The 27,008-nt window shown below is 40.1% G+C and overlaps 1 protein-coding gene across 6 annotated transcripts in view; it reads right to left on the reverse strand.

The window, feature by feature from the left end:
* Nucleotides 1-2,156: 2,156 nt before the first annotated feature.
* GRID1 (glutamate ionotropic receptor delta type subunit 1) overlaps nucleotides 2,157-27,008 on the reverse strand; it is a 555,275-nt gene continuing 530,423 nt past the window's right edge. For 3 of the 6 annotated variants that reach the window (XM_049810876.1, XM_049810874.1, XM_049810877.1), the window contains 4 exons: nucleotides 23,226-23,392; nucleotides 21,633-21,873; nucleotides 11,891-11,926; nucleotides 2,157-3,240 (listed from right to left, as the gene is read on the reverse strand). In XM_049810876.1, coding sequence (XP_049666833.1) covers nucleotides 2,812-3,240; nucleotides 11,891-11,926; nucleotides 21,633-21,873; nucleotides 23,226-23,392 — 873 coding nt within the window. In that variant the 3' untranslated portion in view covers nucleotides 2,157-2,811. Of the gene's footprint in view, nucleotides 3,241-11,890; nucleotides 11,927-14,257; nucleotides 17,702-21,280; nucleotides 21,874-23,225; nucleotides 23,393-27,008 lie in introns of those variants that run through there. The other 3 variants (XM_049810878.1, XM_049810875.1, XR_007507329.1) reach the window with 3 other exon arrangements.

Here is a 27,008-nt window from a genome sequence, read left to right on the forward strand (position 1 = left end):
AAGAACACTGAATATGGAGAATGTTACAGTTAATCCCCCAAATATACTGTACTCACAATTTATTCCACGAATGCAGTTCAGTTTAAATTATTCAGTACAGTGGTTTAGACTATAATACGAAAATGATCTAACATGTTTTGTGAAAGCAGTGATGCCTCAGTGAAGGAGGGTTTCAACCTCCTGCTCTGAGCTTTGCTGAAGCAAATAAATAGCATGCTTTGTGGGGAAATGGCAAGGGAGCAGCTCAGACAACCTCTGACAAGCTCATTTGCTACAACATTGATGCAGAGCCGGTAGCAGTGGCTCCGCTGCCATGCACCGCCAGCTGACCGCGGCCCTTCGCCATCCAGAAGGGAGGATGTGGCTGGGCAATTGCCTCATGCTGCCGAGGTGGCCGAGCGAGCTGCTCGCCCTCCTGCGCTCTGGGGGATGCTCAGCACTGGGGGCGATGGCCGCCTCACGCTGGTACTGCTGGGGAGGGAGGACCCGCTCCAGCCAAGCCCTACCTTGCAGATTGCACCCTGGTAGCTACACAAGCATCTCCTTGCACCTCTGCTGGAGCATGTTCCTCTGCAGCCACCTAAATCTTAAACTGGTAATAAAAACGAGAGATTTTTTCCAATGCAAATAGTTGCACACTCTCTCCTAAGTGCCTTTACAGATACCTAGGTGTGCGTAGTCTTTTTGTGCAGCTGTTTCTGCCACAACTAATTAGTGTATTCATGGAAGGTGGGAAAATATAAGGGGAAGAGATGTCTATTTTTTTCCTGTGGCCATGGGTTTGTTAAGATAACGATAAGGAAAAGTACGACGAAAGAAGAAAGAAAAATATCCCAAGCTTGTGTGGGCCAAGTCTCTAAACACGATAAATCTAGTCAGCTGACTAGAGCATTATTCATTTTTAATTAGTTTGAAGCAAATAGTGCAATTTGTGCCAAGCTGCAAAATTGCACTGTCTTCACAAGGAACCAGCTTGACAACAGAGACAAATTAATCCCTGCAAGAGTACTCCTTCTGTAAGCTCACCATCAATATTCCTCATTTAAAAAGTAGTATGCTGAGCATGCTCTTCCATTAAGCTGTTTTTGTATCACAGTTTGACTTTTCTTCCCAACTGCTTAAACTAGAAATGTAAAAATTTGGGGACTTTTATCATCCCATAAATATACCTGTTGCATAATTATGCAAATCAAATTAGGAGCAGTCAATGGAATGTTTATTTATCCCAAAACCTGGCCCAGATTGCCTGCTGACTTTCTTGGGATGTGAATGCATTTTTATCTCTGTTCGAACGTAATTTTTTGACCTTCATGTAGGCAGTGATTTTGCTGCACCAAGACCTACAGCCTTTTCCAAATAGCAGTGTTCCAACAAAGTGAAGAAATCCAGCTACAAAGGGAAATTACAACCTAGCTATAGGCTTACATTTGAGAAGACTAAGTCATCCCAATTCTGAAAGATAGTGATGGTCCATTAGCAACAGTGGGCAGGGGAGGGCCGGATCAGTTATCTTGGGCATTCAAACTACTATTTGGGAAGGAAACAATGTGGTTTGGTTTTGGTTTGATTTTTTTGTCATATGAAATTGCACTGGTAATATTTGCAGAACGAGACATTAAATTTGCTAGTCGTGTTGCTCTATCTTTGTCTTCTCTTTGTGTTTCACAGACAAAAAAAAAGGCATTTTACAGCCATTTCTACCAAGATTATAGAAATAGCCATTAAAATGTTTCTCTTTACAAAATCAATGGAAAAATAGCAGAGCTGTGCTTATAGTCATGAGCTTAGCCTTGTCATTCAGGGATATGACTTCAACAGAGCGTGTTGCATCCATTATGCAGCAAATTCCTTGAAATCTTAAAGAAAGAGAATGGCACCAGAGGGCACAGTCACTGCAACACCATTAACTCCTGCCCATTAAAGCTCTTCCTTGTCTCACTCCTTTCAGCATTGGTTCCTCCCCGTTTTCAGTCATGTACACAAGACACAAAAAAGAGCTGATCAGTTTTTCTTAAAAGCTTTCTCCTTAACCTAAACCCTTTTGTTTATCAAAGCATTTATATATATAATATATATGTCATATATATAATATATATATAATATCTATTTTATATATATATATATAACAAAACAGAGAAGGTTAAATAAAAGAGCCACACAGCGCAGCAGACACGTAAAAACCCAATTCAATAATCCTGTGCTTAAACTTAGAAACTGTGTGGAAATTTAAAACCTTGTTAGAAGGAAAAAGTTCTCTTTTTTTGTTTGCTTGTTTGTTGGATTTTAGTTACAATTCATGTTTAACACATTTGTTACTACTATGCTAATACCAGCTGTTAAATTCTCCGAGTGGATTGCCATCTTGACTATAAAATAGGGTTCTGGGGAGAGGAGAGATCTGAGCATGGTGAACTTTTCTATCAAGAAACAGATAATGTTTTTGCTCTTAAAAAACAACAACAAAAAAAGAACTGTAAGGGAATAAGTGTTGAAATCCACGGGAAAAAAATGTACGGCCCTCGGTCCCAGTAACTGGTCTTCTTTGGCACTTGAGAACGATCACAAGTAGTTTGCCTTTTTATTCATATAGAACAAAATTTACAAAGTCATTCATACATTTTTGTTTGTTTTTTGTTTTGTTTTTTACTGACTTCGAAAATTGGGAATATTCAAAATACACTTTTACCCCACTTCATTCTTTCATTATTTACAGGTATATACAAGAAAAATGTAGGAGTCTGTTTTGTTTTTTTTGTTTCTTTTAAATTTTGTATTAAAAAGCTCTGCTGGTTGTTTTACTGTTTGTTTTCATCATATGGATGTTCCATGCGAGGGCTCCATTGCTTCTGGAATGACTCCCCCTGGCACAGACTGAAATGACATTGGGATCGGGGTTTTCACGGGACTCTGACGAAATAGTCCTCCATTTGGCGACCTGTGTTTACACTGTATGGAGGGCATGGTGGCTGAGCTGCTCAGGGGCAGCGGCAGGTTGCTGCCAGAGGCAGCTGTGAGTGTCCTGCTGGCACCATGAGTTGTCTGTTCTGGTAAAAAGGTGGTGACAGAAAGTTGCGTGTTCTGGTATTCGCGTACCGGCTCCAGGGTCTGAGCTGGCTGCATGCCACCAATCTCCAAGGCTGAGATTTCAATGGACGCTGGAGAGATTTGCTTGTGGGCTATGTCTTCATCAATTAAACTGTTCATGCGTCTATGGACCTGCTCCAGGTTCACTTCTTTGTCCTAGTGAGGAAGAAACCAGAACAATCAGTCCAAACACAATCTCTAATCCTGTCTGGCCCCCCTCCACTTCCTCTGTGTGACAGGAGTTGCTGCTCACTCATTACATTGCTTCGATTTCATCTGTGCCTACGCAAAACCTTGAGGTCTGCCCAACATCTCCAGCTGATAAACACACGCTGAAGAAAACACCACCTCAACCTCAGCCTGCAAAAGCCCGTGATGTTGTCAATCCCGTCCTCCTTGGAGGTAAACAGATGGCTCTGCTTCTGTTAACAGGAGCTGGCACCAGGGACCAGCACATCCCACAAGCCCTTAGCTCACCTTGCACAAGCCCAGAAAAAAAGCACATGGCAGGCAACAAGCGAGTTGGGACTCCAGATTCCAGCAAGCAGCTCGCCACCTCGTAACCACAAGACAGCTCACCACCGTCTCATCTAGCTGCAGTGCATTTTCTAAGGAACATGTCAGTAAAACTCTGTGCACAGCCTAGCTGACTCCAGGGCAGTTGTTTCATGTGCCAAAATCTACTGGCCAGGGGTTGTGATGGTGAAGAAGTCCTCCCTTCCCAGCAGGAAGCTCTGGGTCACCTATGTGGCACAGACCATAGGCCTACTGGAACAGAGGTTCCAGAGAAAGACCTACACTGGGAGCCCTGGGGAGGGGACCACTCATTTGTGTTTTGAACAGTTGTGTGACCAACTGTAAGCTGCCTGCCATCTAGACACATCATCTGGTAAAAGTCTGTCTGTGGTCAGAGCTTGGGAAAGTAACGCCAGTCTTCAGAAATGCATCACCATCTTCTGAGAACGTGTGGCCTAAGGCTCCCAGAGCGGTCTCTTCACAGGACTTTTGGGACCATTTACTCAATGTATTTTAGTTTTCATGCGGAAATATGGCAAAAGTAGCTGTGTTTAAAACCTGAATCAGCAAAGACCTACAATGGGCTGTTTGTCACCTCAGCACAGCATTCAGGATGCTCAAATTGGAAAGCAACAAAACTGGCAGGGTAAAGTCAACCACCTGGGATGCTGTATGACTGAATTTTAATAGCTAGCATTGTAATGCCAGTAAAAAGATATTCTATTATATCATTTCTGTATATTTCATAAAGCAAAGATATGATCCGCAGTTGTAGTTATTTGATGCAAGTGTAACATACCGCAGACTAGTAGCAAAGCACCTATAAAAGCCCACCAATTCTGGAACTGGAGAAATTCCCTGGTCTGACAGAAACCTGTAATTACACTAGGCAGCCAGCAAGATTCCAGCCTAAGAAGTAGGACTACCTCAAACTTTTGTGTACCAGTAATTCCTGATTGCCCACAGATCAACATGTGCTTAAATGTTGGTTAAACCCAACACCAGCAGTTTTACAGCTGCTCTGATTCATGCCAAAAACTAGGCTCTGGGAACAGAGAAGTATAAGGTGCCACTGCCACCCACTCCTCATGGTATTTTGCCACCGGTGTTCAGGGGGAGCACAGAGAATTACAATATTATTCCAATGGTACCCAGTGCTATGCAACTTTGCTTTCACCTGTAAATTGACAAGTCAACTCCAAAGCCCTTGATTCCAGTCAATGTCAACTACAGATTTGATTCTAGCCTTGTGATTTAACACCACTTCTACATTACTCAAGAACCGTTGGATTTGCTGATCACTGTGGATTTGGAAATGAATTAGTGCTACATGATGATGAAGTCAAACCACTGTCCTTAGCTTAGGCTAAATCCATATTGATTTCAACTGGAGTACAATTGTTCAACAATTACAGGGCTGAGCTGCATGTTGCACCTCCTTTGCTAATCAGTAGAAAATGAATTCCTATTTCATTTACATCACAAATCCACCAAAATCCCACTGGAGCTCCCAGAAACCTGGGGTATATCACCTTCCTCACCAAAGAAACAAACTGGTTTTTTGAAAATACTGCTTTTTTAGCGCAATCCTCTAATCAGATAATTTGGAGTTAGAGGAAATCAATGGACGATAAATAAAACCCCAAACTTTTGTGGCAGAAAGAGACCACACAATACTTGACCAGATAAACCCTGCAGCTGCATTAAGTCCTTCTTGCCAACAGCTGTACCTGACCTGTCAGGCTTTTCATTAAGTTAGATGATAACACAGAGGTTCTTCCATAAACTCTGTAACTAGGTAAATTAAGGATTTGTGGTACAATGGCCAGAGGGTTACGTGGATTTAATTAATAATTTTATTTACTTCTATTCCTTGAAGTAAAATTGTGGAGTGGGAGCGAGTGTGAGAAGTATCCTTACATTATCCCCTGTTGGGAGTAAGGGCTCGACCTCTATGGGCAGGTTGCTTTTGCACAGATGTCTGGCTGCCTACTGCTGCGGTTTTGTCAGCTGTCTGCCAGTGAAAGCTTGCTGCAAAGTTCTGCTTATCCACAAACTTCAGCTGCCACCACGTATGATGCTATCTGTGTCTAAGGAAGCTAACTCCCAGAAGCCCATTAGATAATGCTTCTTTAGGTACCCCGTACTATTTCTTTTCTTAAAAATGCTGCTAGCTTTGATTTAGACACCTAGGTTGGCATTCCAGTTTTCTGGGACCCATGTTCTTGCTAAGCCCCTACTACAAAATAAGAAAAAAGTAGAGAACTCAGGTTAGAACTGAGCAAATACTAGAACAAATTTTCCTAAATAAGACTTTGGAGAAATGTTTATGACTCGTTTGCATTTTTCTGAGCTTTTGCCAAATACTAATGCCTCCTTCAGATCATTTCAGGTGAAAATATACATCGAAATTGTATTTGTATTTTTTGATTGCAAGCACATTCTCAGGGCATTCCATCCTGCTTTGCTACAGGAACAAATACAATGTGACTGAGATAACTAGCCAAGCCAGAGGGAAAGGTAGAGTTTCAATATTTGCAACATGCAGTCATTAACTGTTTGCAAAGGAAAAATACATTTGTGAATGAAGTGTGCTCTTCATTTGGAGCATCCGTGCACAATAGGTCATAAAATTCAAAGGATGAATTAATCCTGGTTCTATATTTAGCTTAGCTCTTTTAAGATGTAAACATGAAGAGCCACAGATGGGATGCTCTTAAAAGCCATCTCCTGCTTCAGACCAGAGGGGTTATTAAGGACCACCTTGTTTGGAATGTTTTCCTCTGTTGGCCTGACAGGATTGCCCTCTTTTCTTCTATTATGCACAGTCCAGCCCTGGGACAGCACTCCTCAAGTAAACGGTGGATTTGCAGTTGCTTAGGTTTCACAATATAACCTTACGTTTCACTGTGCTAAAGTTTTTCTTATCAAGAAAAAGAAAAACATAATTCCTACACACAGACATCACATTTTATCTACAACAGAACACTTTATGAAGTTAGCAGAGAAGTAAATGCTTGGGATTCTTTTAAGAGGTAGGGGTGGGGAATTCATTTGCCTACTTCTTTCTTCAACATTAAGGACAACTTTCTGGCCTTATTAAGATCAGAGAAAACTTTTTAAAGGCTTCCAAGAACCCAGAAGTTCATGTTATTCCTTCTTTTTGTTGTTAAAATAAACTGTTTGTAAAGGTTAAGAAAAACAAGTCTGTCTCTGAGGAATAATAAAACCACATTTTTAAAGGTTCTTGCCTTTGTCTTATTAGATGAAGTGCAGCTAAATAACAAAATGTCAAGCTTTGTATGAAACTATCTTAATGCTGAATGAATGATTTTTCAAATGCTTTAAAAAAACCCTAAGATAAAAGCTAGAAACCCTTGAAAAGATTAGTCTGTTGTTACATACAAGAAGATTGCCTTGAATCCCAAGATTTCCAGAACTGAAGGTTTTGGGATAGCTTTATTTGACAAGCCAAGTTTTCAGAATTTGTAAATTCTGTAAATCTCATCTTTCTTTTCCTTTATTGTTCTCCTGGAAAATTCAGTAACAAAGCGTATGTTACTGAAAAATAACAAGGTAAATGGAAAAAGGGTTAAATGGTAATAAAGCCAGAAAAACAAATCGTAAAAGTTATGATGTTTTGCTCCCTTGTTTGTTCACTGTTCTCCTTTGGGTTTAGCTCTATAATTCTCATTAAATATGAGCCATTTGTTATAATTTTAAGCACTTAAGTTGCATTTTTTTCATTTCCTGAGGCTTTGTCACCTGAATTGTGAAATGGTTATGTAGCATTGCAAAAGATTTTTAAGGTTTCCAATGCCATAACTGTTCTCTATTTTTGCATTCATCTATGAAAAAAATAACGAATTAAAATTAATAAATTACTAGAAATCAATAAATTGAAGCTTGGAGCTCGGGCATGGCAGAAGCACCAGACCTTGTTGTTGGAAGGATAAACCAGGAGCCACAGTGGAGGCTGGTGTGCCGGTTTTCCAGCACAGAGACTTCCCTTACCCACAGGAAAGCCCCTCGGGGGAAGCCTTACTGCTTCTCTTCACAAAGGTTTCTGGCATCAGCTTCACTTAGCTCCACTCAGGTCTCTTCAGAGCTGAATGAATGAGCTCCAAACTTAATACCTCATTGTCTGTGACACAAAGGCTTCCTCTCTTTCTCTTTTGTACTTAATATGTAAAACTTAGTTAATGTTATAAATATGTCATATCTCAGATGTTTCCTGCCAATTCAACTTCACTTTTCATATATAGCTACATTGAATAAATGTATACACCTGTGTTGCCAGAAGGAGATAAAATATTTTTCCTTTGCTACCTTCATAATTCTATTTTCACTATTAATGTTGTACTCCAACTAGATCAGCTGAAGAAATTAATCAGTGAAGGGAAGAAAAAATATCACATGTAAGGAAAATTAATTATAAACACAGGCTTATCCTCCTCAAGCTTAAGGAAAACAGCTAACCGAACACTGCTTCTGGTCAGGAAATTATCTAATTCATAAATACCAATTTAAATGTCATTCTTCCCCAATGAGTTTGAGTTCTGGAAGGGCAAATGAAGGGTATGTTTCTGATACGTCCCAAGCACTTAATCATGAGCGATAGGTTCAATGGCATATCACCAACAGCAGAACACCATGGGAGTTGTTGGTGTGGCTTTGAAGGATGCTCACCAGAATTATCTGGGAAATACTAATCCTGCACAACCGCACCTGGATGAAACTACAGGTCCTTTCAGGACTAACCAAGTTTGGCCTTATCGTGGCAAAAGAAATTATGGCAAGATATAAATGCAGACAGGATGATTTACAGAGTAACCATTATTCTTTTTCTAGCTTATTTTCTGCAACTTTTGACAGTGGGCTCTAATAAAAACCTGTGGGCAGTCAGACTGAAAGAATGTGAAACTACCTGGGAGGTTTGGAGTCAGTTAACATTATCAAATATGAGAGACATCTCACTGAGTGTTGGAAAGGAGCTACTGGCTGATGTTTTCAAGAAATTGCCTAGATCACTCTAAACACAATTAATTCAAGGTGATACTGTTCAGCTGCCAGGATTGTAATGGTTGGGATTTTCCACAGGGAAGATTTCTGAGAAAAATATTTTTATTAAAGACACTAATGTGGCCTCTTGTTCTTACTCATGATTTCTCTGATCTTATCACAAAGTTCAAGAGAAACCACTTGAGGAGATAAAAATGTTGCAAGCTGATTAAGCAGTTTCAGTAAGGCCAAAAAGGGAGACAAATGTCCAAAAAGGAGGGCCAAATATCTGCAGAAATTTGATGTTAAACTACACCAAAACTGTGATAAGTTGCATCTGCATCCCACACATGCAAATAAAACCACGCTAGGCTAGAGGATAAGATAAAGACTGATGGTCCTGACCCTAAATATCAAGCACTAAAAATTCAGAAACTTAGCCAATATGGGCAGACAGGCACATACACCAAGGCACTATCATGAATGCGTCAATACCTCCCAGTCAGATGCTGATAACTGTGCCAAGTATTAAAAGCCTGTTAATGCAGCTCTTACTAAGCGTCAGGAGATATGCAGAAAAAAATGCTTTTAAAGTACTATAGCCTTAATCATCAATCATGATGCTTTTCTGTTTTGTTTGTTTGTTTGTTTCTGTCTTCGGTGACAATATGAAGGATTATCTTGTGGTGAGAGAATTAAACCAACACATAAAAGTTAGTATTACATTTTCATTCTGTGAAAGAACTATTTAAAAAAAATAAAGACAATTTGTGATTAGGACTGGGGTTCAAAATTTGATTCAAGCCCCAGCCTCAGACACACATTTCTTCATCTGACCTTGAACAGCTTACATGCCAGTCCCTCTACCAACCGTATAAAACACCTCTTAACCCATACACATGGTAAAAAATACAAGTATCAGTGGTAATGAGACACAGATGATGGAAGGCACACATGTACCCAGCTAGGCAGAAAGGAAGTGTCTGAGGCGCTTGCATGCACAGACAGACATACTGCATAACTGAAAAACAAAGCAGAGAGACAAAACTGAAAGAGCTAAGTTTCCATGCTCAGGTACCCACAGGCTATTTTCTTCTTAGCTCAGCGTCAAAACCCACAGCTCCACCCAGCTGCCAGCTTCTGCCCATGGGGTTTCAGACATCATGGACTCAAATATTTAGCTTGTTAAGGAGAAATGAAGAAACAGCAGCTCTGCATATGTACTTTTGTTTAAGATTATTTTGAAATTCTGTATTCACCCAGGGTCATTATCATTACTTTCAGCTACAGCTACTGCATACATAAAGCTGAAATTTTAATTTATTCCAGGAGACTCTGACAGAGTGGCAAAACCAGACATAATTGCCTTGCTCGAGAAGAAAAAGCAATGATGATATATGTAATAGATGTGCTGCAAAACAATGACAACACAGTATGGTATTATATTAATACAAATAACCCCTTTTTAATACGACTCAGTTTGCCACACTCATTATTCTAGAGGTTCCACAGTTGACAATGCAGTGAAATGCAGACAGACGTGTAAACAGATGCAGTGATGATATATGTTTGCTGTCATTAATTTAACACAGGCAACTGACCTAGTCAAATAGCACTTAATGTTACATAAAATTTGCTGAGTGGTTTCTGAGTGTACTCTGCTAGATGCCAGTTTGACCGTAACAGTATCTTATTAGAAATAAGTACAGATGCACCTCGAGAATCTACTTGAAAGCTACTTTTATAAATAGGCCCAACTCTGCAATCAAGCTTCTGGTCTCATAAGTGGAAACTGTACCATGTATTTTAAATTAGCAATTAACTAAGCTATCATCCATAAAACAGCTGTTAGGAGAATGCATTGAGACTGATATCAGTTGAGGTCCAGTTGAGGACTGTTATCCAACTGAAAGGATAAAATAAATGAAAGAAGCTTGCAATATATTAATTTCATTCAATGTGTAATCATCTTCAAAGAAACAAAACTTCATAAAAAATTATGTACAAGAGGCCACCTTATTCACTAGGAGATGCTCTCCTTCACCAGAGAGCAGAGATTCCTTTATGAAGAGACAGTAATATTCTTTTCCCTTTTAAGTAAACCTGAAAAAAAAGTGAGAAAGAACAGAATACTGCAAAGATGATGTTAATGTGATAGAAAATTGTTTCAAATACATTGCCAATGTTTATTCCCACCTACCCACAGCCAGAAAATACCTATAATTGGTGAAAGTAAGAAACTATTACCAAAACCCTAGAGATCAATGAAGTAACAGTGACTTGATACAGAATTGCTACAAGTAGCAAGGAGCTTCAGGAAGCAGTCCGGATCTTCCCACACTCACATTGCTCCCCTTACCCAGGTTAGATTTATCCAACCTGAAATCACATCTAGCCAGGGATCTAATTCTTAAGGTGGCTTAACTGTCCCATGCTTTGAGCCTGTGAGCCTTGTCCAGAAATGCACCAGACAGTAAATGCCCCACCAGGCTGTTGAAGCTGACAATGCACACCAATTTAAACCAGCTGAACATCTGTGCGTGTTTTATTTTTTCTCTTCGACTGCATCCACATGCTATGGCACTGTGTGAATAAATATGCAGGGCACAGTACCAATGGGACAAGCATTGCACATTAGGTGCCAGCAGGTAGCCCCACAGTCTCTTGCAGTGGGCTGCTCCCACTTTCATCACAATCCATTAACTTAAGTGCAATCACAGAGAAACACTGGCTAGTCCTTACAACCAACAACAGACTCAAACTCGCAGGCTGAGAGGCTGTGATAGCATCCTCATTTGTTATTCCATACGAAAGGGGACATTCAGCCTCATGCTGAGGTATTCAAGCTTTAAAATCCTTACCAACCTTGGTTCACAAGCATTAGAAGCTGGTAACTCAACTACAAAGAAAATGAATGACTGGTTCACATTATACAGATGTTTCCACAGTGTTCATGAGCTTAAAAATAAACAGGACAGTAAGAGAATGCCAAGAAACATTTTTCAACACAAGCAGCAAAATGCAGTACTGAATGAGTGCTGGTTGATGAGCATGCCAATGTCTCTGCAAAGGAACTCTTTTAGGAGAAAGGAGAATTTGCACATGGAGAAACCTTTACTGTGCACACACTGCATATATTGTCGTTACAGGCACTTCTAACAACACAAAGGTTAGGTTCAAGGGAAGTTCCAGAAAGAGGTAAAGATGAGGAGAAAACTAGCAAGGATTCATCTGTACAGGCATTTTCAACAACAAACCAATTATCTGTATGTTTATTATAAATTCTCACCATGCTTCTGAGGCCCAACCTCACATCATTGGCCATCTCCAGATAGAAAGGGAAAGGAAGACATGGAGAGAAAAAAAAGGATCAAGATAGTGAGGCTAAAAATGTAATTAATATTTCACTCTTTTTAGCAAACATATACTTATTACGTCTTACAATTCTGGTTTGAAATAGCAAATTCTAGCCACCACAACCCAAGAGGATGGCCCCGAAGAGGGTGGTGTTTTCAAAATTCAACTACATCTAAAATGACCCTGTGAAGTGACATATTATTCTTTTATGAAGTAAAGATTAAATTCATGAAGGTTCTGGTTCCAAAACTCACTAAAAATTCATGGATTCTTTACATTGCTCTACACAGCTTTTAATCCTAAATTATTATCTAATCCATAAGGGATGTAATTTTTCACTCTACTGAGCCCAAAGCAAAGCAATGCTACCCTTTAACAGTCTGATTTACTCTACTGGAGCATCAGCCATAACAGACTGCTCTATCATCATCCTTCTTCACCATTCCAGCCTAGTCAAATCCAAATCTCAAAAGTTCCCATTTTTTCCTATTATGCCAGGAGCACAAGAGCGAGTTGGCACAGGAGACACTTGGAGTTGCTTCTACAATCTGTGTGATGCCCAGCAACAGTTGTCTTGCAAAGCCTCTTCTCTCCACTCCAGCTATGTGAAAGCCTTAGAAAACTCTTACTCCTGACTATTAGCCAGAAATGTTTTAATTAAAAAATGAATTTTGAAAAGGTTTCTGCACCCCCGTTCAGGGTTATATTTTGGAAAATGCCCAAGTTCCTATTTCAACATGAGAAAAGACATGGCCAGCCAAATCATTAAAATAGCTCAGCATAATAAAAATCTGGCCACCAGTTTCCCAAAAGAGAACTCTTAGATGCTGAATACTTCTGAAGAAATAGTACTTCTAATGTTGGCTAAGTCCAAGTAGGTCTTTTCTATATATGTGCCTATAAATAAGGTTCTGAACTTAAGGAAAATCATAACCAAACCATCAAATTGTTGGGGTTTTTTTTTCTATGTATTTTCCACAATATTAGCACCTGTGATTCCTTAATAGTTTGCTGATATTGAGCACAGGTTATTTCAGGTGTTATAAAATTATTTTAATTAAATGGATAAATAGATTTATAAATTGCTTGTTAATATTATTGTATGGTAAGTTCAATCTTCAGCAAATCACTTTAATGCACACCTAACTGCCAATTTATGGTTAATACATGTTGGTTTCAAAGCAACTCAAGTTTGATCCCACACCAGTAAAATGAATGGAAACGTTTAGGTGATCTGGGTGAGATCAGGATCAAACCCTTCTTTAATTTTACGTACATGTTTAAATGCTTAGTTGGATCAAGGTCTAAGGCATTTTTACAAACCACAAAAATGTAAAAAAAATATTGAGAAAACAGTCACATTTTATGGTTTTTATTTTAAACTTTTACTGATTTCGTTATTACTGAACATTCAACCCCCCCTCAAAAAGTCAACTTTAAAATACCACTGCAGACTGAGATAAAATATACAAACATTAGCTCTGTAAACATTGTGTGAAGAATCTAAAAGAATCTCATGCATTAAGGCTCCAATTCAGTAAAACACATAAGCTCATGCCAAGCACATGAGCAGCCACAGAAGTTCTCTGGGATAGGTGATGTAATCCAATTTAAGCAAGTATTTAATTCATTACCAAACTGGAACTTTAAACAGGTTGTTTCTTTCTGACTTCCCCGCATGGCAACACTCATTTTTTAAGCTTATTTCTGTTCAGTATTCCCCCCCCCCCCCCCCCCCCCAAGTTTCATGCCAAGTAAATCCAGATTATATCCCTAAGAATCCTATTAGCAGGGTTTCTTATATGACTGAGACAAAAATTAAGCCAAACACAAAAATCCCTTCCTTGCAGCTAGGGAAATATGATGGAACCAAACTTGAATGTTTCAACACTGCTTTGGGTGGCAGAAGCCTGGGCCCAATGTCATTAATCAGGGGCTGACATGTCACTTTTAAATCCATTATAGCCTTGACCTAAATCTAAGGTGATCAATAGCAAGAGTTGACTGATTTCATTGGATTCTCGATGAGCACACTGTGACCGGATATTAGAGTGTATCTGCTTCACTGCTAGGGACCTCTAAGGAGAAAATCTTGTTTCTTCACTCATGTAAAAAGCCAACACTGAGTTAGTTAAGATGCCCTTCCAGCTATTATCAGTTTCTGTATAAGGTAATTTACATATTATGCCTTCCTCCTTCCTCCCCCTTCCCCCCTCCTTTAACCGATTCTTCCAGTTTATACTTCATCATCAAACAACATTAAACTTTGCATTCTGGGATGACTGATTCCTAACACCACTTTGCCGATTTAAAAATGCTAGTTAAATGAAGTTTCTTAGCTTATTATATTCAAAGCTAGTTTGAAACTGAATTTCTAGATGGCATTAAAATGCATTATTTTGCCAGTGTTTGCATGATTTATTTTCCCCAAAAAACTTTATTTATTCTTAGAAAAGTAGAATACAATACAGTGATACAAACAAATGATCATTTATATGCAACTGAGCAAAAAATGTACAAAGATTTCAGACATGTCATAAAAATACAGAAAAAAATAATTTAAAATAAAAACAGGATAAAATATAGAGGACATGCAATGAAGGGAAAATAAAATATCAGTTTGATGATCTCATGTTTCCTTTCATTCTCAAAAGGAACCATCCCGGGGGAAATAAAATTGTCAGATAAAAAGATAACACCACAAAGGAGACAAGGTAAATGAAGTGACAAAGAAAAAGACAAGGAAAGTGAAAATAATGGTGAAAGCATAAGATTCTTTAATAATCAAAACCAACGCTGCTGACACCATGCTGAAGGTATGGAAGCCTTGACTGCCATGGCATATCTGGTTGGAGAACTTAAGTGAGATGAATACGGTGCAAACCACAATTCTTAGCAGTGACAAATTTTGATCCATTGGACTCGTATCTGCTAGCTTCTATTTCCACTTCTACGGTACAGTGGGTTTCATAGTCTTCTAATACCAGAGGAGAGTCCTAGTGGGTAACTTTAATGACTGCTAAAGCTGGAAATATGGATTTTTGAGGTAGGCTGGAATTTGCATATCATCAAACATGGAAACAGGGGAACTTAAGGCAGATCATACAAGGCTGCCCTGGCCAGAGATACAGGTTTTCTTTCTTTCATCCTGCATACTGCCAAGATATTTGTGATGATTTTTAGAGTAATTTTGCTACCTCCCACTACCCTATAGAGCTAGCAAGTATTGCAGAGTCTAGACTTTTTGAGATTCAATAACATTTAAAACATTATTAAGCCAGGAGTAGCAGAAAACAGGAATGATAAGATGCAGTTACTAGTACACAAGTCTGCTCCCACTCTGGACAGTACCTGAATTGCTGCCCCCTTTTAATCATTTAAAAATAAAAAGTGAGAACAGAAAAGTGAAAAGAGTCTGTTGAATAAAATGATTTTGCAGAAGCATGAGAAAGTTAAGAAATCACAAACTAAGCTGTGAAGACTGTAATTGTTAATGAATTATAAATTTGAAACAAGTTATGAGGCAATGACTAGTAGCAACTCAGGAGGTGGAAAATTATGCTATTCCTTAACCAGTAAAAACCCCCAAAACTTCATGCACTACAAAATTGCAAACACACTAGATACAGTTCTGAAACACTCACATTGCTAGAAGTAGCACAGCCGGTTTGGAGAAAATACATTTCTGTTTTATAATATATATTATCTGAGCTAAGAAAGAATCAAGCCAAGAATTCCTTGAGATTATTGTAACGTTGTCTTTCAAGAGCTCTATAAACAATAAGTGAATCAATATCACCTTTTATGGAAGATGCAAAAAATATCAGTTCCCAGCAAAAAAATCATCCTGTATAAGTGACTAATTTTCTTTGATGTGGGTTTGCCTGTTGATTTGGTTTTAGTGAATACATCTTGTGCACAGTGAAAAAATGTGGGAATTTAACTTTCTTTCCATGACTAATACGATATTTTATCTTTGCTTGTAAGTTTTCATTGTTTTGGAGTACAGTACACAGAGGAACTAGAGGTGCTTTCTTAATAGTTCTGAAAAGATCTCAGTAGTAATAATCTTCAAGGGGAATAGTACATCACAATAAGACGTAGCTGATAAAGCACAGAGGATGCTGGCGAGTCCATCGCAGTAAGCTGCTACACTTGATCATAATGACAACAAAGATTTGAAAACTGTCTTTCAGTCTGTCAAATGGAATAAAAGATACAAACAACCCCATAATGTGGCAAAGCCCTTGGCAGTTAAATGATCCAAATTATATAGCTTACTGATATCATGAAATAAATGCATAGGTCTCATACCAAAAGACACAGAAATCCAGAGATAATTATTGAAAGCTCAACATTTCTATGGTACCAGGTTTCAATAACTTTATCCGATTGCTCAGCTATTCGAAAGGGACATAGAGTAACTGAACAGAGATTCTAGAATAAATATAAATTTTCCTTTTTTTATTTTACAAGTCCCCAAATTTCTGAAGCTTACCAAAGTCAAAAGATTTGGTATCAGTATTGCAGGCTGAGTAGCAGCTGTGTAAATTTAAGATTTTAACACATAGAGATAGATGTATGAGCTGGCTAAATTTCACTCTGGGTATAGGATGGCTGGGTATTAACAACATTTAGGAGAGGATGATTGTAAATTCTACAAAATCTGATTTGAAAAAGATGATCAAATGTAAATTTTCCTGGTTAAGAAAATAATGACATTTAAACCTTTCTATATATCTTTCCAACTTTAAGAGATTACAAACTTGAGCCCTAATAGAAGAATGCAGCATGGTGTTGCAGGTATACATTTTTTCCTGATGTCGGAGCTAATCTTTCTTTTGTTAATCTGATCTGATAAGGATTAAATGAAGAATTAAAAGGAATAACATTAAGACTTTTACAGCAGAACTCATTAGAAACATTTTTACAAATCTGCTTCAAATAGAATAAAAATATCTTGTATCAACATCCTGAAAATCAACCCAGCCTTCACTCTTCTAGCAAGAAATCTCACTGTTCCGTGCATGATAGAATTGTGAACCAATGGCAACCATGGTTTTGGGAAAGAAAAGGAAGTCCATCTTTTGTGGAGGTTTATCTTAATTAACTGACTTGATGGGTAGAAACAATAGTTTTGGGGGTTTTTTTTAATTGAGTAGGGCAGATTTTCTTCATCTGTGACCAATGTAAAAAATATTCTAGTTGGAAGTAGTCTCTGTCTGACGTAGGTCTTCCTACTAAAGTCTCTACAAATGTAGATCAGTTTCATGTCAAAGTCCAAGCTACGCTGTTGGGTTTCAAAAGATAGGCTTCTTGTTCCTCCCAGTTACATAGTTAACACTATGTTTTTCGCACTCATTGTAATTAAGAGTTGTGATTTATACCACACAGACATTCGAGTCCTTGAACACCTCAATGCATTGGCTCAGGCTAACCCCCCAAAAAAGCCAAAGGAATATAAAGTGGAAGACAAAAAGACAACAAACTGGCAAATATCAACACCTTAATGTCAGCTGAAAACATTTCTCCAATGCTAATGAAGGCTGTGCATGTTCTTCCAGCCACAGACTTCGCAGACCCTTGACATACAGAATGCCAGTCTCTAAATAAATCCTTTCTCTCTCTCTCCAGCAAGCTGCATGGCCGTCCAACCCTGTCATAAATCTGCCAGAGCAGTCGTGCATCCATCTTCCCAACATCTCTCTGGTTTTTGAGTTGGCAATTGTTGGCATGATACAGCCTACCAAGTGGGTCAAGCCAAAGACAGAATGTTACACGAGGGCTCTACAAGTCATGGCAACTCCTTATTTGATCCTGAATCCACTGTAATTTTCTACAATGGATTTATAAAGCTCCTAACAGGGTAAGGGTCACACAGAAGCCCAACACTGCCTGCTTGTCCTTTGCCTCATGAGGTGACTTGTGGATGAGGCGACACCAAAGTCTAATCTTAGGCTGCAAGAAAATCAGCCCTTTCTGTGACCCTCCACAAGCTCTGCACTTCACAGAAGAAAATGGTTGGAAGATATTCCAGTTCCCACATTTTTCTGATGACATCACAGAATTCGTGTTTTACCAAAGCCTTCCCAAAAGCAGAAAATCAGCAGCATGACTAAAGTTTGCAGCTGTTACTGAACTAACGACTTGGCTGGAGGATCAGGTGCAGCTAAAAGGCAGATTTTAATGTTCTGTATGTGCTATGCATGCTGTAGCTCTGTTATTATGAGTATTGCTGTAGAAATGCTGGATAATGCCCAGTGACAGAAATGGGATATCCCGAACACACTCCTCGCGGAGATCAAATCTTCTTCTTGCTTTTGGTCCCCTAAGCAACGCTCAGCCACTGTTCCTGACTCAAGCAGAGGAGTCTCCAGGACTCAATACTCCCCTCATCCCTGGATCCTGTCCTTCCCAAAGTTTTGAAACTTGGTTCTGGTGAATACGTTGAAAAACTTCAACCAATCTACACCACCTCTTCTGAAACTTGGTTTCCTATCTTAATGACAGCGGACATCAACAATCCCTCTTCAATCCCTCCTCACTAGCAGTGCATAAATAAAAATCCCTCCTCACTAGTAGTACATAAATAAAATATTGCTGCCCGCTAACCTCCCAAGAAATATCTGCTACGTTCGCTTGCTAATTTATCCAAGTGGATGCTGTGGTCACTGTGACCCCAGCCCACTACCCGCAGCCCCCTGCGCACCGTCCCGCCGGGTGGGCGGCCATTAGCCGCGGGCCCACCGGTCACGTAGCCGCTTCTGCTTTCCGGGGGTCCCGGCCGCCCGGGCCAATTGGAAGGCGGCGCGCTGACCCCGGGACCGCCCGCTGCGCGGCCCGGAGCCACTGTGGCCGCGACCCCCAGCCAGGACCAGGGCCAGGACTAGGGCCAGGACCAGGGCCCTAGGGCCGGGACCCCCAGCCGGGACTGGGACTACGACCAGGGCCCTGGGGCTGGGACCCCTGGCCGGGACCGGGACCCGGGCCAGGGCCAGGGCCCTCAGCTAGCAGCCCTGCGGGGCTGGGCCGGCTCTGGGCACGCATTTAGAGCTCAGGTTGCGGTTAGTGCGTTACACGGGCCGATCTGCAGAGGGGCCGGGAGGAAACGAGCTCAGATCGTCACAACACCGTGGCTGTGTCACGTTTAAGCAGAGGATCCCAGAAGGCGCTGCCCACCCATGGCACTGGGCGGCAGTCGCCCTTCCCTCTGGCTGCTCTGACCTGATCCAAAGGTGCTTCCAGCTGCCTGCCTTTCATTGCACCCAGCTGACCTTTTTCGGGGACCCCTCATTATGTTCCATCCCACCTGCCTCACGTACGCTCCCTACGCTTTCCTCCTGGCTGGCTCGGCCTGTAAGCCCTCATCATCCCCGGGTCCACTCCTCAGGAACACACACTTTCTCGTTCAACCTTAACACCTACTTGTGCCAGGGCTCCCACTGAACCTGTCCGCGCTCTCTCCGTAGCACTCACATCGCTGACCTTTTCCGAGCCTGTTTGTGTGCGCTGTGCCTGAGTTTAATTTGCCTCCCTTAACCCAGACCAGCTGCGCCCTAAGGGCAGACCCAGCCCCCCCCACGGGTGATCTTCCCAAGTCCAGCTTTACCACATGGGTAATTTTAGTATACTTTTAAAAATGGAAGCTTGAAAGTACTCTATTGTTTGTCACAGAAACTGCAAAAGAGGATGTACAGAGCAACCCTAATCGAGAACGCGCTGGAGGGAAAAGGGAGGAGGAGGAGGAGAGGGACGGGAAGGGCAGAAAAGATGGGACGGGGTAGGCAGGGATCTGTAAGAATCCTTCTTACAGTTATAAAAAGAGAAGTGAAGGGGGTGGGCAAAAGGAAAATATTTAAACTCAGGAAGACAGATCCTTTTTCTGAGATGGAAACTGGGTATTTAAAACTCCTTGCAATAAAAGAATGAATTATTTCACCTTGCCTATATGAAACTGCCTTTGAGGCATATTCTCATCTCACTCTACAAAGATGCACAAAGGCGAGTCCCTGAGCATAGAGAGGGGAACGCACTGCCGAGTATGGCAAGATGAATGCTTGTGCACACACAGCATGAGGATGCTTCAGACAACCTCCCTGCCCCTTGCCCTGCCGGGCTTTCACAGTGGGCAGTGAACCATCCACTGCTAGGGTTTAGGCCTTAGCAATGCTAATGTGGGGTGGGGCCTTTGGAATTACAGCAAGAGCGACTTCTACAAGGCAGCAGGGCAAAATGCTACCGTATTTAACCAAAGAGCAATTAAATATGCGCTTCTGTTCATATGAAAGCTTCTTTATAAGCATCCATAAGAGTACCTACTCGTGCTCTCCCTGTGCCTGCTTTTGGAGTGCTGCATTGTGCAAAGCGGAGACTTGCTTACTTTTGCCAAAATTTCCCTTTCGCTGTTGTATGTTGTGGAGCCACAGACGGGTGACTTTGCAGCTTTGTCCCACAAACATGGTACAGATGTTTATCACCGAGCACTTGATGGATGAATTCAAATGGGAGAAGCAGGAACTCAGAAGAATGTAATCTTACTGATAAATATTTCACAACATTACAGACGGCAACATATATCTTCAGATCGCATTTGCCAGAATTGCTTACAGGTGATAGGTATGTCTATTAGTGTAGTACTCTTGGCAACTTGAGAAACATAGATTGGAATTGATGGGCTATGTACTATTTTCCAGCTGTAGTGCAGCTCGCTGCTATTATTTGCTTGTAACAAACATCTGTTCCAAGATGAAAGCACCTACAAATACCTCAGTGTCTCCAAAATTACAAGAGGTTAGTTTGTTAAACATTTAATCTATGTAAACAAATACAGGCTTCATGCAAGACAGATCTGAGCATGGACTGATTATTCTATCATAGCATTGCTAACTCTTACTCACTGCTGTGCATGAAAACTTCAAAACCAAGAAATTCTCAGATGTACTTTCCTAGGAAGAATATGTCATATGAAGGTCATGTTACTCAGAGGCTCCTACTTTTAGAAATAAAACTGATTTCAAAAGAAAGGAAGCATTTAAACAGTGCCATGGCAATATGGCTTATTCAATTAATAACTAGCTGGTTTATTTTTAATTGCTTGTGTACCTCTTAAAACTCAGCCTAGGTCGGCCATGAAGGAAATGAGCTACCAGCTGGCTGGCAGCTGCATAGCCTGCTCAGGATGGACATGGTTCTCGTAGCCAATGGATGGGGTCTCGGATCAGAGAAAACATTACCACAGATGGCCCAACTGGGTGCCCGTGACTGGCCTCCTCATCACCCACAGCAGAGAGGCCAAGGGCATGTTTCTGAACTACTCTCTTACCCCTAAAGGTGGTCTCTCCAGGTCAGGGTTGAGGCACATTGGTGGGGCAATGTGGGGAAGTTTGCACTGCTGCTGCCCATGCTGTATCTGCTCTATAAATAAATAGAGGACTTTAGTCTCCAGGGCTGTAAGTTTGGCACCTTCCATGTGCACAAAAGACATGTTTTGTTTTGTTTTTTTTTTATTTGTTTAGAAACAACCACCCAAAAAGTTATATGCAAAGCTTAGTATGGTGAATCAAAATAAATCAAATTTATTGTATGAGAGCACCTAAAATCCCACAACTTCCACTCGCTCTCTCTTTCTTTTGTGTTTTCTACTTTTAATTGTGATAAGAATAAAAGTTATGGACCTCTTTCGGTGTTTCTTGATGACAACGGTTGCTGTTCCACCACAACTCCAATGCTGCCACCAAGCATGCAAGAAGAAGGCCTATTGCTAAAATGCAGAAAACGCCTGCAAAACTGTGAAGCTTGAGTGCCTTCCCATCTGTCTGTGCATTGGTATGGCTATTCAGGTCACAACGTCCCATCCGTGGCCACCATTTCTGTTTAAGAACATCCAAATCTCCGCTTTCTTGCAACTCTAGGATCCTGCAGAAATTTCAAAAGACAGGTATTATGTTCAATGGTACTTTTTCACCTTTTTTTGGTCTTTTCTGTGTGTCACACATAACTCTTAAATATACCATCCCACAATTCAAAACTCCATCCCACCACCACCACTGCGTAGTGTTCTTCATCTGAAACTCTGTTATACCAGGATTTCTTTCTACTCACAGCAGCAGGGTAAAGTCCAATGGGTAACTTTAGAAAAAGAAGAGACTGTCAAAAATTCCACTCCAATGCAAGAAGCATTTCCAAGGGAAATCACTATATTCCAGTTAGTCATGGCTGGTCTGGCTACATTCAGCTGTAACAGCTGGTCCCACTAGCAAAATACTCAACCCACTCCACTGCTGCTCTCCCACAATAATTTCAAAATCATGTGAGACTAAACATGCTACTATTTGTGCGCCACTTAATAAAAATCTGTTTAAGCAGCGACCAACTCATTTACTTCAGCAAATGTAGTTTGCAGAAGGATTTTATTTCAATGCTGTTACTTCATGCCTGAATTACTCTGTTAACAGCTGTTAATTAATCATTGTTTTGCCTCTTGTGAAGTGTCCCTTCTCTCCATGAATGATTCATTTTGGATTTGGTTTGATAACTGTTTTAGCTGTTTACTAACAACCTTTTCTCTTGAGGCAGCTTTGTGTCTGTTTATTCAGCTGGAGTTTTACTCCTTTTTATAAAGAAGGAGTGAGATGAGGAAATCTTGCTTCAGCACCCTGCCTGGAGCGGAGCACCCGCTCACCTTCTGCTAAGGCCACAGATGCTTGCACAACTGCATGTCTTCATTTCAGTGTACACATTCACATGAAAAAGATATTCCTAGCTGATAGCTCGGAGATCACTAAATGGCATAGTCTTATAGTCTCATAGTCTTGGCAATCCCATGCAATACTTAGCAATTCTTGTTTTCTTGTACCATTGCGAGCCTTCGACCTGTCTCTCCACCCTAAAGGATAAACCAGGGTGTTATTACTTGCTTACTGTAGGGAGCAACACATTGCTTCATAGCCTGAAAAACGTTGCATGAATCAAATATCTCTCTTCAATCTCTCCCCTAGCTCATGCAAAGCTCTGAGGACATCAGTCCTTTTTCTGCCAGAAGCAGTGCTGCCTGGACATGTGAGGCCACACACCCCCTCCAGTGTCCTCCTCCCAAAGCAGATGCACGTGGATCAGAAGCAGCAGCTTTGTTGAAGCTGGAACTCATAACCTCTCTGCTGTCACTTATTCACTGTCCTTTATTCAATAACTGCCAAAATTAATGTGAACCACAAATGGTCACTAGTTGTAGGGAGGAATCCTAGAAAACAAGCTTTGTTTCAGTTTACCTCTGGGAGAAAAGATCTCTGTAGGGGCTTCCATGCTGGAGTGCTATCCCGTATCCTTTGCTGCTGATGCTGTTTCCAATGACTGTCACAGAGCATTCGTCATCCGTCAGCGCGGCGTATTCCACCACTGTCACATCCCACAGGAAAGCATAGTTTCCTTTCTTTGCCTGGAAATACAGCATGAACACAACACAATCTAAACTAAACTACATTTCTAGGTAGAACAAAACCCAAGCAAACAAACCCTGAGCTTGTCATTACTCCACGGTGGTATTTCCTCAGGTCACAGTTTATCTGTAGACCTCTAACAGCTTAGTACATTTCTAATGCTCTTCCCTCGCAGCAGTACCTCATCTACTCCAAACCTCACTAAAATGTCTTCATTTTGAATAGCAATACTTAGGATACATAGCCAACTGCAAGTGTAAGCAAGGTTTACGTACCAGGTTATTAATTATAAATGAAAGGTATTGCCTTAGCTGATGAAATTTGATGTACGTTTTGTAGGAAACATGGAGTGTGACCGGTTCCATACATTCATGTAACTAGACAGGTACAGTATGAGCACTAAGTGATGCTTCCTAGTCATCACAGACACCGAAATGGTAACTTTGCAGTTTTCCTCATATAAACGTGCAAATAAACAAAGCCCCTGTAACAAAAGGCATGTTCTGAGCTTAAGGAGTTCCCTTTTTTTTTTCACAGGTAAGAAGAGTCACCAGCATCTCCTATTATTTCAGTTTTGGAACAAATATTGGGTTTTTTTAGCACACACCCACACAGATGTCCTTAAATGTCAGTCTTAATTGGGATCCAAACCAATGCCTACACACAGTGCATACGATGAATGTAAATCACCTTACTTAACATAAGATGTAAGAAACATTTCTGGATAGGGATTCAGTAAAGAAAAAGTCATCATTTTGTTTGGTTAAAGTAATCATTGGTTTCCTAATATATTTAAGTAGTATGTTTTTAAGTCTCTAGTGAACATATAGAGCACAACAGAATAGATGGGCTGGAACATCTAATGCAAATAAATGAATGGTCAGGAATGTAGACTTTCAATACTTTTTTTTTTTTTTTTTTTTTTTTTAAACTTTGGGTGATTTCAGATATTTCTTTAGATCAGAACAAAGCAAGGCAGGGAGCTGAAGTTCTGCGTATATTTCTTTATGGGAACTGATCACCAAGCTCCCCTAGCAAATGGATGCAGCTCTGACATGGAATTAGCTCATCCTTCTGCATATTTTCCATTTTTGTGTAAGCCTAGTTTTGAATTCACCTGTAAGCCTCCCTTAGTTATTTTATTATATTTGATTCCTCAGTTGAGCAATTAAGCTAATTTTACTTCATCATGCTTTGATATAAACCATAGCTTTCTGAAGTCCCTGACAGTTGTTTAAACATGATGGTAAATCAAACAGGTGAGTTATTCTCTAGTGCGTAGAATCCAGGGAAACAAAGATTAAAAGTATGTTGTCTAGATTTTCTGTAAGCTACTTGCCACAATCCACCTCTTTCCCCCCACTTCCCTTTTATCTGCATCAAGGCAATCAAAGATGCCCAAATTCATATGCTTCTGAGTTAAACCAGGGTAAAAATGTTACATCCTTCCCCTTTGGTAAGATTTAAATGAGCCTGTACTGACCACTTTGAAAATAATTTTTGTTAAGGGCATGTCACCATTGTGGGATTGTCCCCACTTTCTCCTTTGCCACCTCTGTGGTTGGTTCAGAGTAACAGTAATTAATGCATATTAATTGCATTATTGCAACTATTGCTATACGAGTACAAAACATCATTAAAATCTAACTACAATGTGGGCCTTACTGGAATTATTCAAATAGGAGCCACAGGACCCTAGTGTTAAAATCATACACTGATTTAGCTGACACAACTTATTAAACGAGCATGTTCATAAAAATATTTCTCATTTCAATGTCACAGTGTGAAACCAGACCAGAGTAAGACTTCCACATCTGCATTGTAATACCATACCTGACTGTCTACTTAAACTGGTAATGGTGGCACAAAGGAGGAAGGAACAAACAAATCACTCTTGACTATATGTGACAGCCAGAAAAGGCTTCATAACCTATCAACACAAGGATGCGTAAAAAATTAAGGATGGCAAGGGAGTGATTCCTCAAGGCATCTAGCCTATATTCAGGCAGCAACCTACGTTCTTGGAAATCTAAAATGTGCTTCTTAAAAGTATTTTCTGAATGATTGTGTACCCATAACTAACTGGGTTGTTAGCAGCAAATCTCTGCATCTTGCCCTCCGCTCTTCCTGTGATGGGCTTTAACGATTCACATTTTATGCTTTCGCATATGCGATGGTGCTGATAGGCCTCCTACCTGGTTAGGGACAACAGGCAATGGGCATCAGTCCCACTGGTGTTCCTGGCAGGGAAGGACCGTCAAAAGCCCTACTTTGCACATCTCAGGCAGGTTGTGTTCTATGGTAAATAGTACATAGGCTTTTGCTACCTATGATAGAAAACTGTCCAAGTTCAAGTGTGTTAAAAAATACGTATTCATGGGACCAAAGGCAACAGCACTTGCTACTGTACATGGAATTTATTCAAAATCCGTGTTTTTAGGCAACAAAAATTTGCCTGATGGATGTACAGAAAGAGGAGTCCCAGAAAAGATTTGGCCTAAATCACTGCGCTAAAATGTGTCTTGCATTTTTCTGGTTGTTTTTTTGGTATGATTGTTAGTTTTAAAGAGCTGCATCTTTCAGTTGTTTCAGAATTGCTCTGTAAATCATCTTTTCAAATTTAAAATTTAGAAAAGAACAGCACTGACAATATGTCATACATTCCTCATCATTTTTTTAGTAATAGTTGAGGAACACAGTCTTCCTCAAATATTCGATTTCAATTATAAGGCAATTTCTAGAGAAAAATCACATTATTGATTCTACTTTTCAAGCCTCAGTTTTCTGTATATTATGTTATATAGAAGAGCTTTGTACAGTGACTTTCAATATTGGACAGCAGATCTTTTGAAAAGGTCTACTTTTCTTGACTTTGTAATGTTGCTATCCTAAGTTACGTCCTACAACTGTAAGTGGTCAATAAAGAAAGTCTACCAGGTCTCCTCATATCAATTTTATATTTTTTAGGACATAAATCATTCTATCCAGTGCCATCACACCTGTAGAGCATTATTTCCCTGACAGTCTGATCATTTTACCATGAACAGGAATCTGAGTTTTAAACTCTTAGTTATGCATACTTCTCAACTCCCAGAAATACTGGATGTAAGACTGTTTCCCCTCTCTGACTGTCAAAACCAGAATCTCCAAAGATCCCTTTTTCCTAAGGGAAGATTTGTCTCTCCCAAAAGTTCTTCCACTTGTGTAATTTTCTCCTCTGAAGAGTGGAGACCCAGTAGTATTAGTGTGTTCATTGCATGGAAAGTTTCCTTATGATCAAATGTTTAGTTGCTGTCTAATTTCAGCATCCTTCACATCCCTCTTAATATCTCTTGTGACAGCTGAGCAGTATCATTTGTTTAATTTAAAGAAAAACTGACAAACTTTAAAAAACTTGTGTACAAGACACACAACCACACACATACATATGTGTTTGAGATATATTTACTTTTTATGTACCTTCACTAGGCAAGCAGTAAAAGCCACATAAAATCAAATTGACACTTATTTTCGACTAAAAAGCAAACCAAAACTTTTTGAAAGTAGTTTTAAACTTTTCATTTTTGTCATGTGAAAGGATGCACATGTGCATACCCCTCAGCTTACAGGCCAGAG

Source organism: Accipiter gentilis, chromosome 9, assembly GCF_929443795.1.
Source record: "Accipiter gentilis chromosome 9, bAccGen1.1, whole genome shotgun sequence".
NCBI lineage: Eukaryota > Metazoa > Chordata > Aves > Accipitriformes > Accipitridae > Astur > Astur gentilis.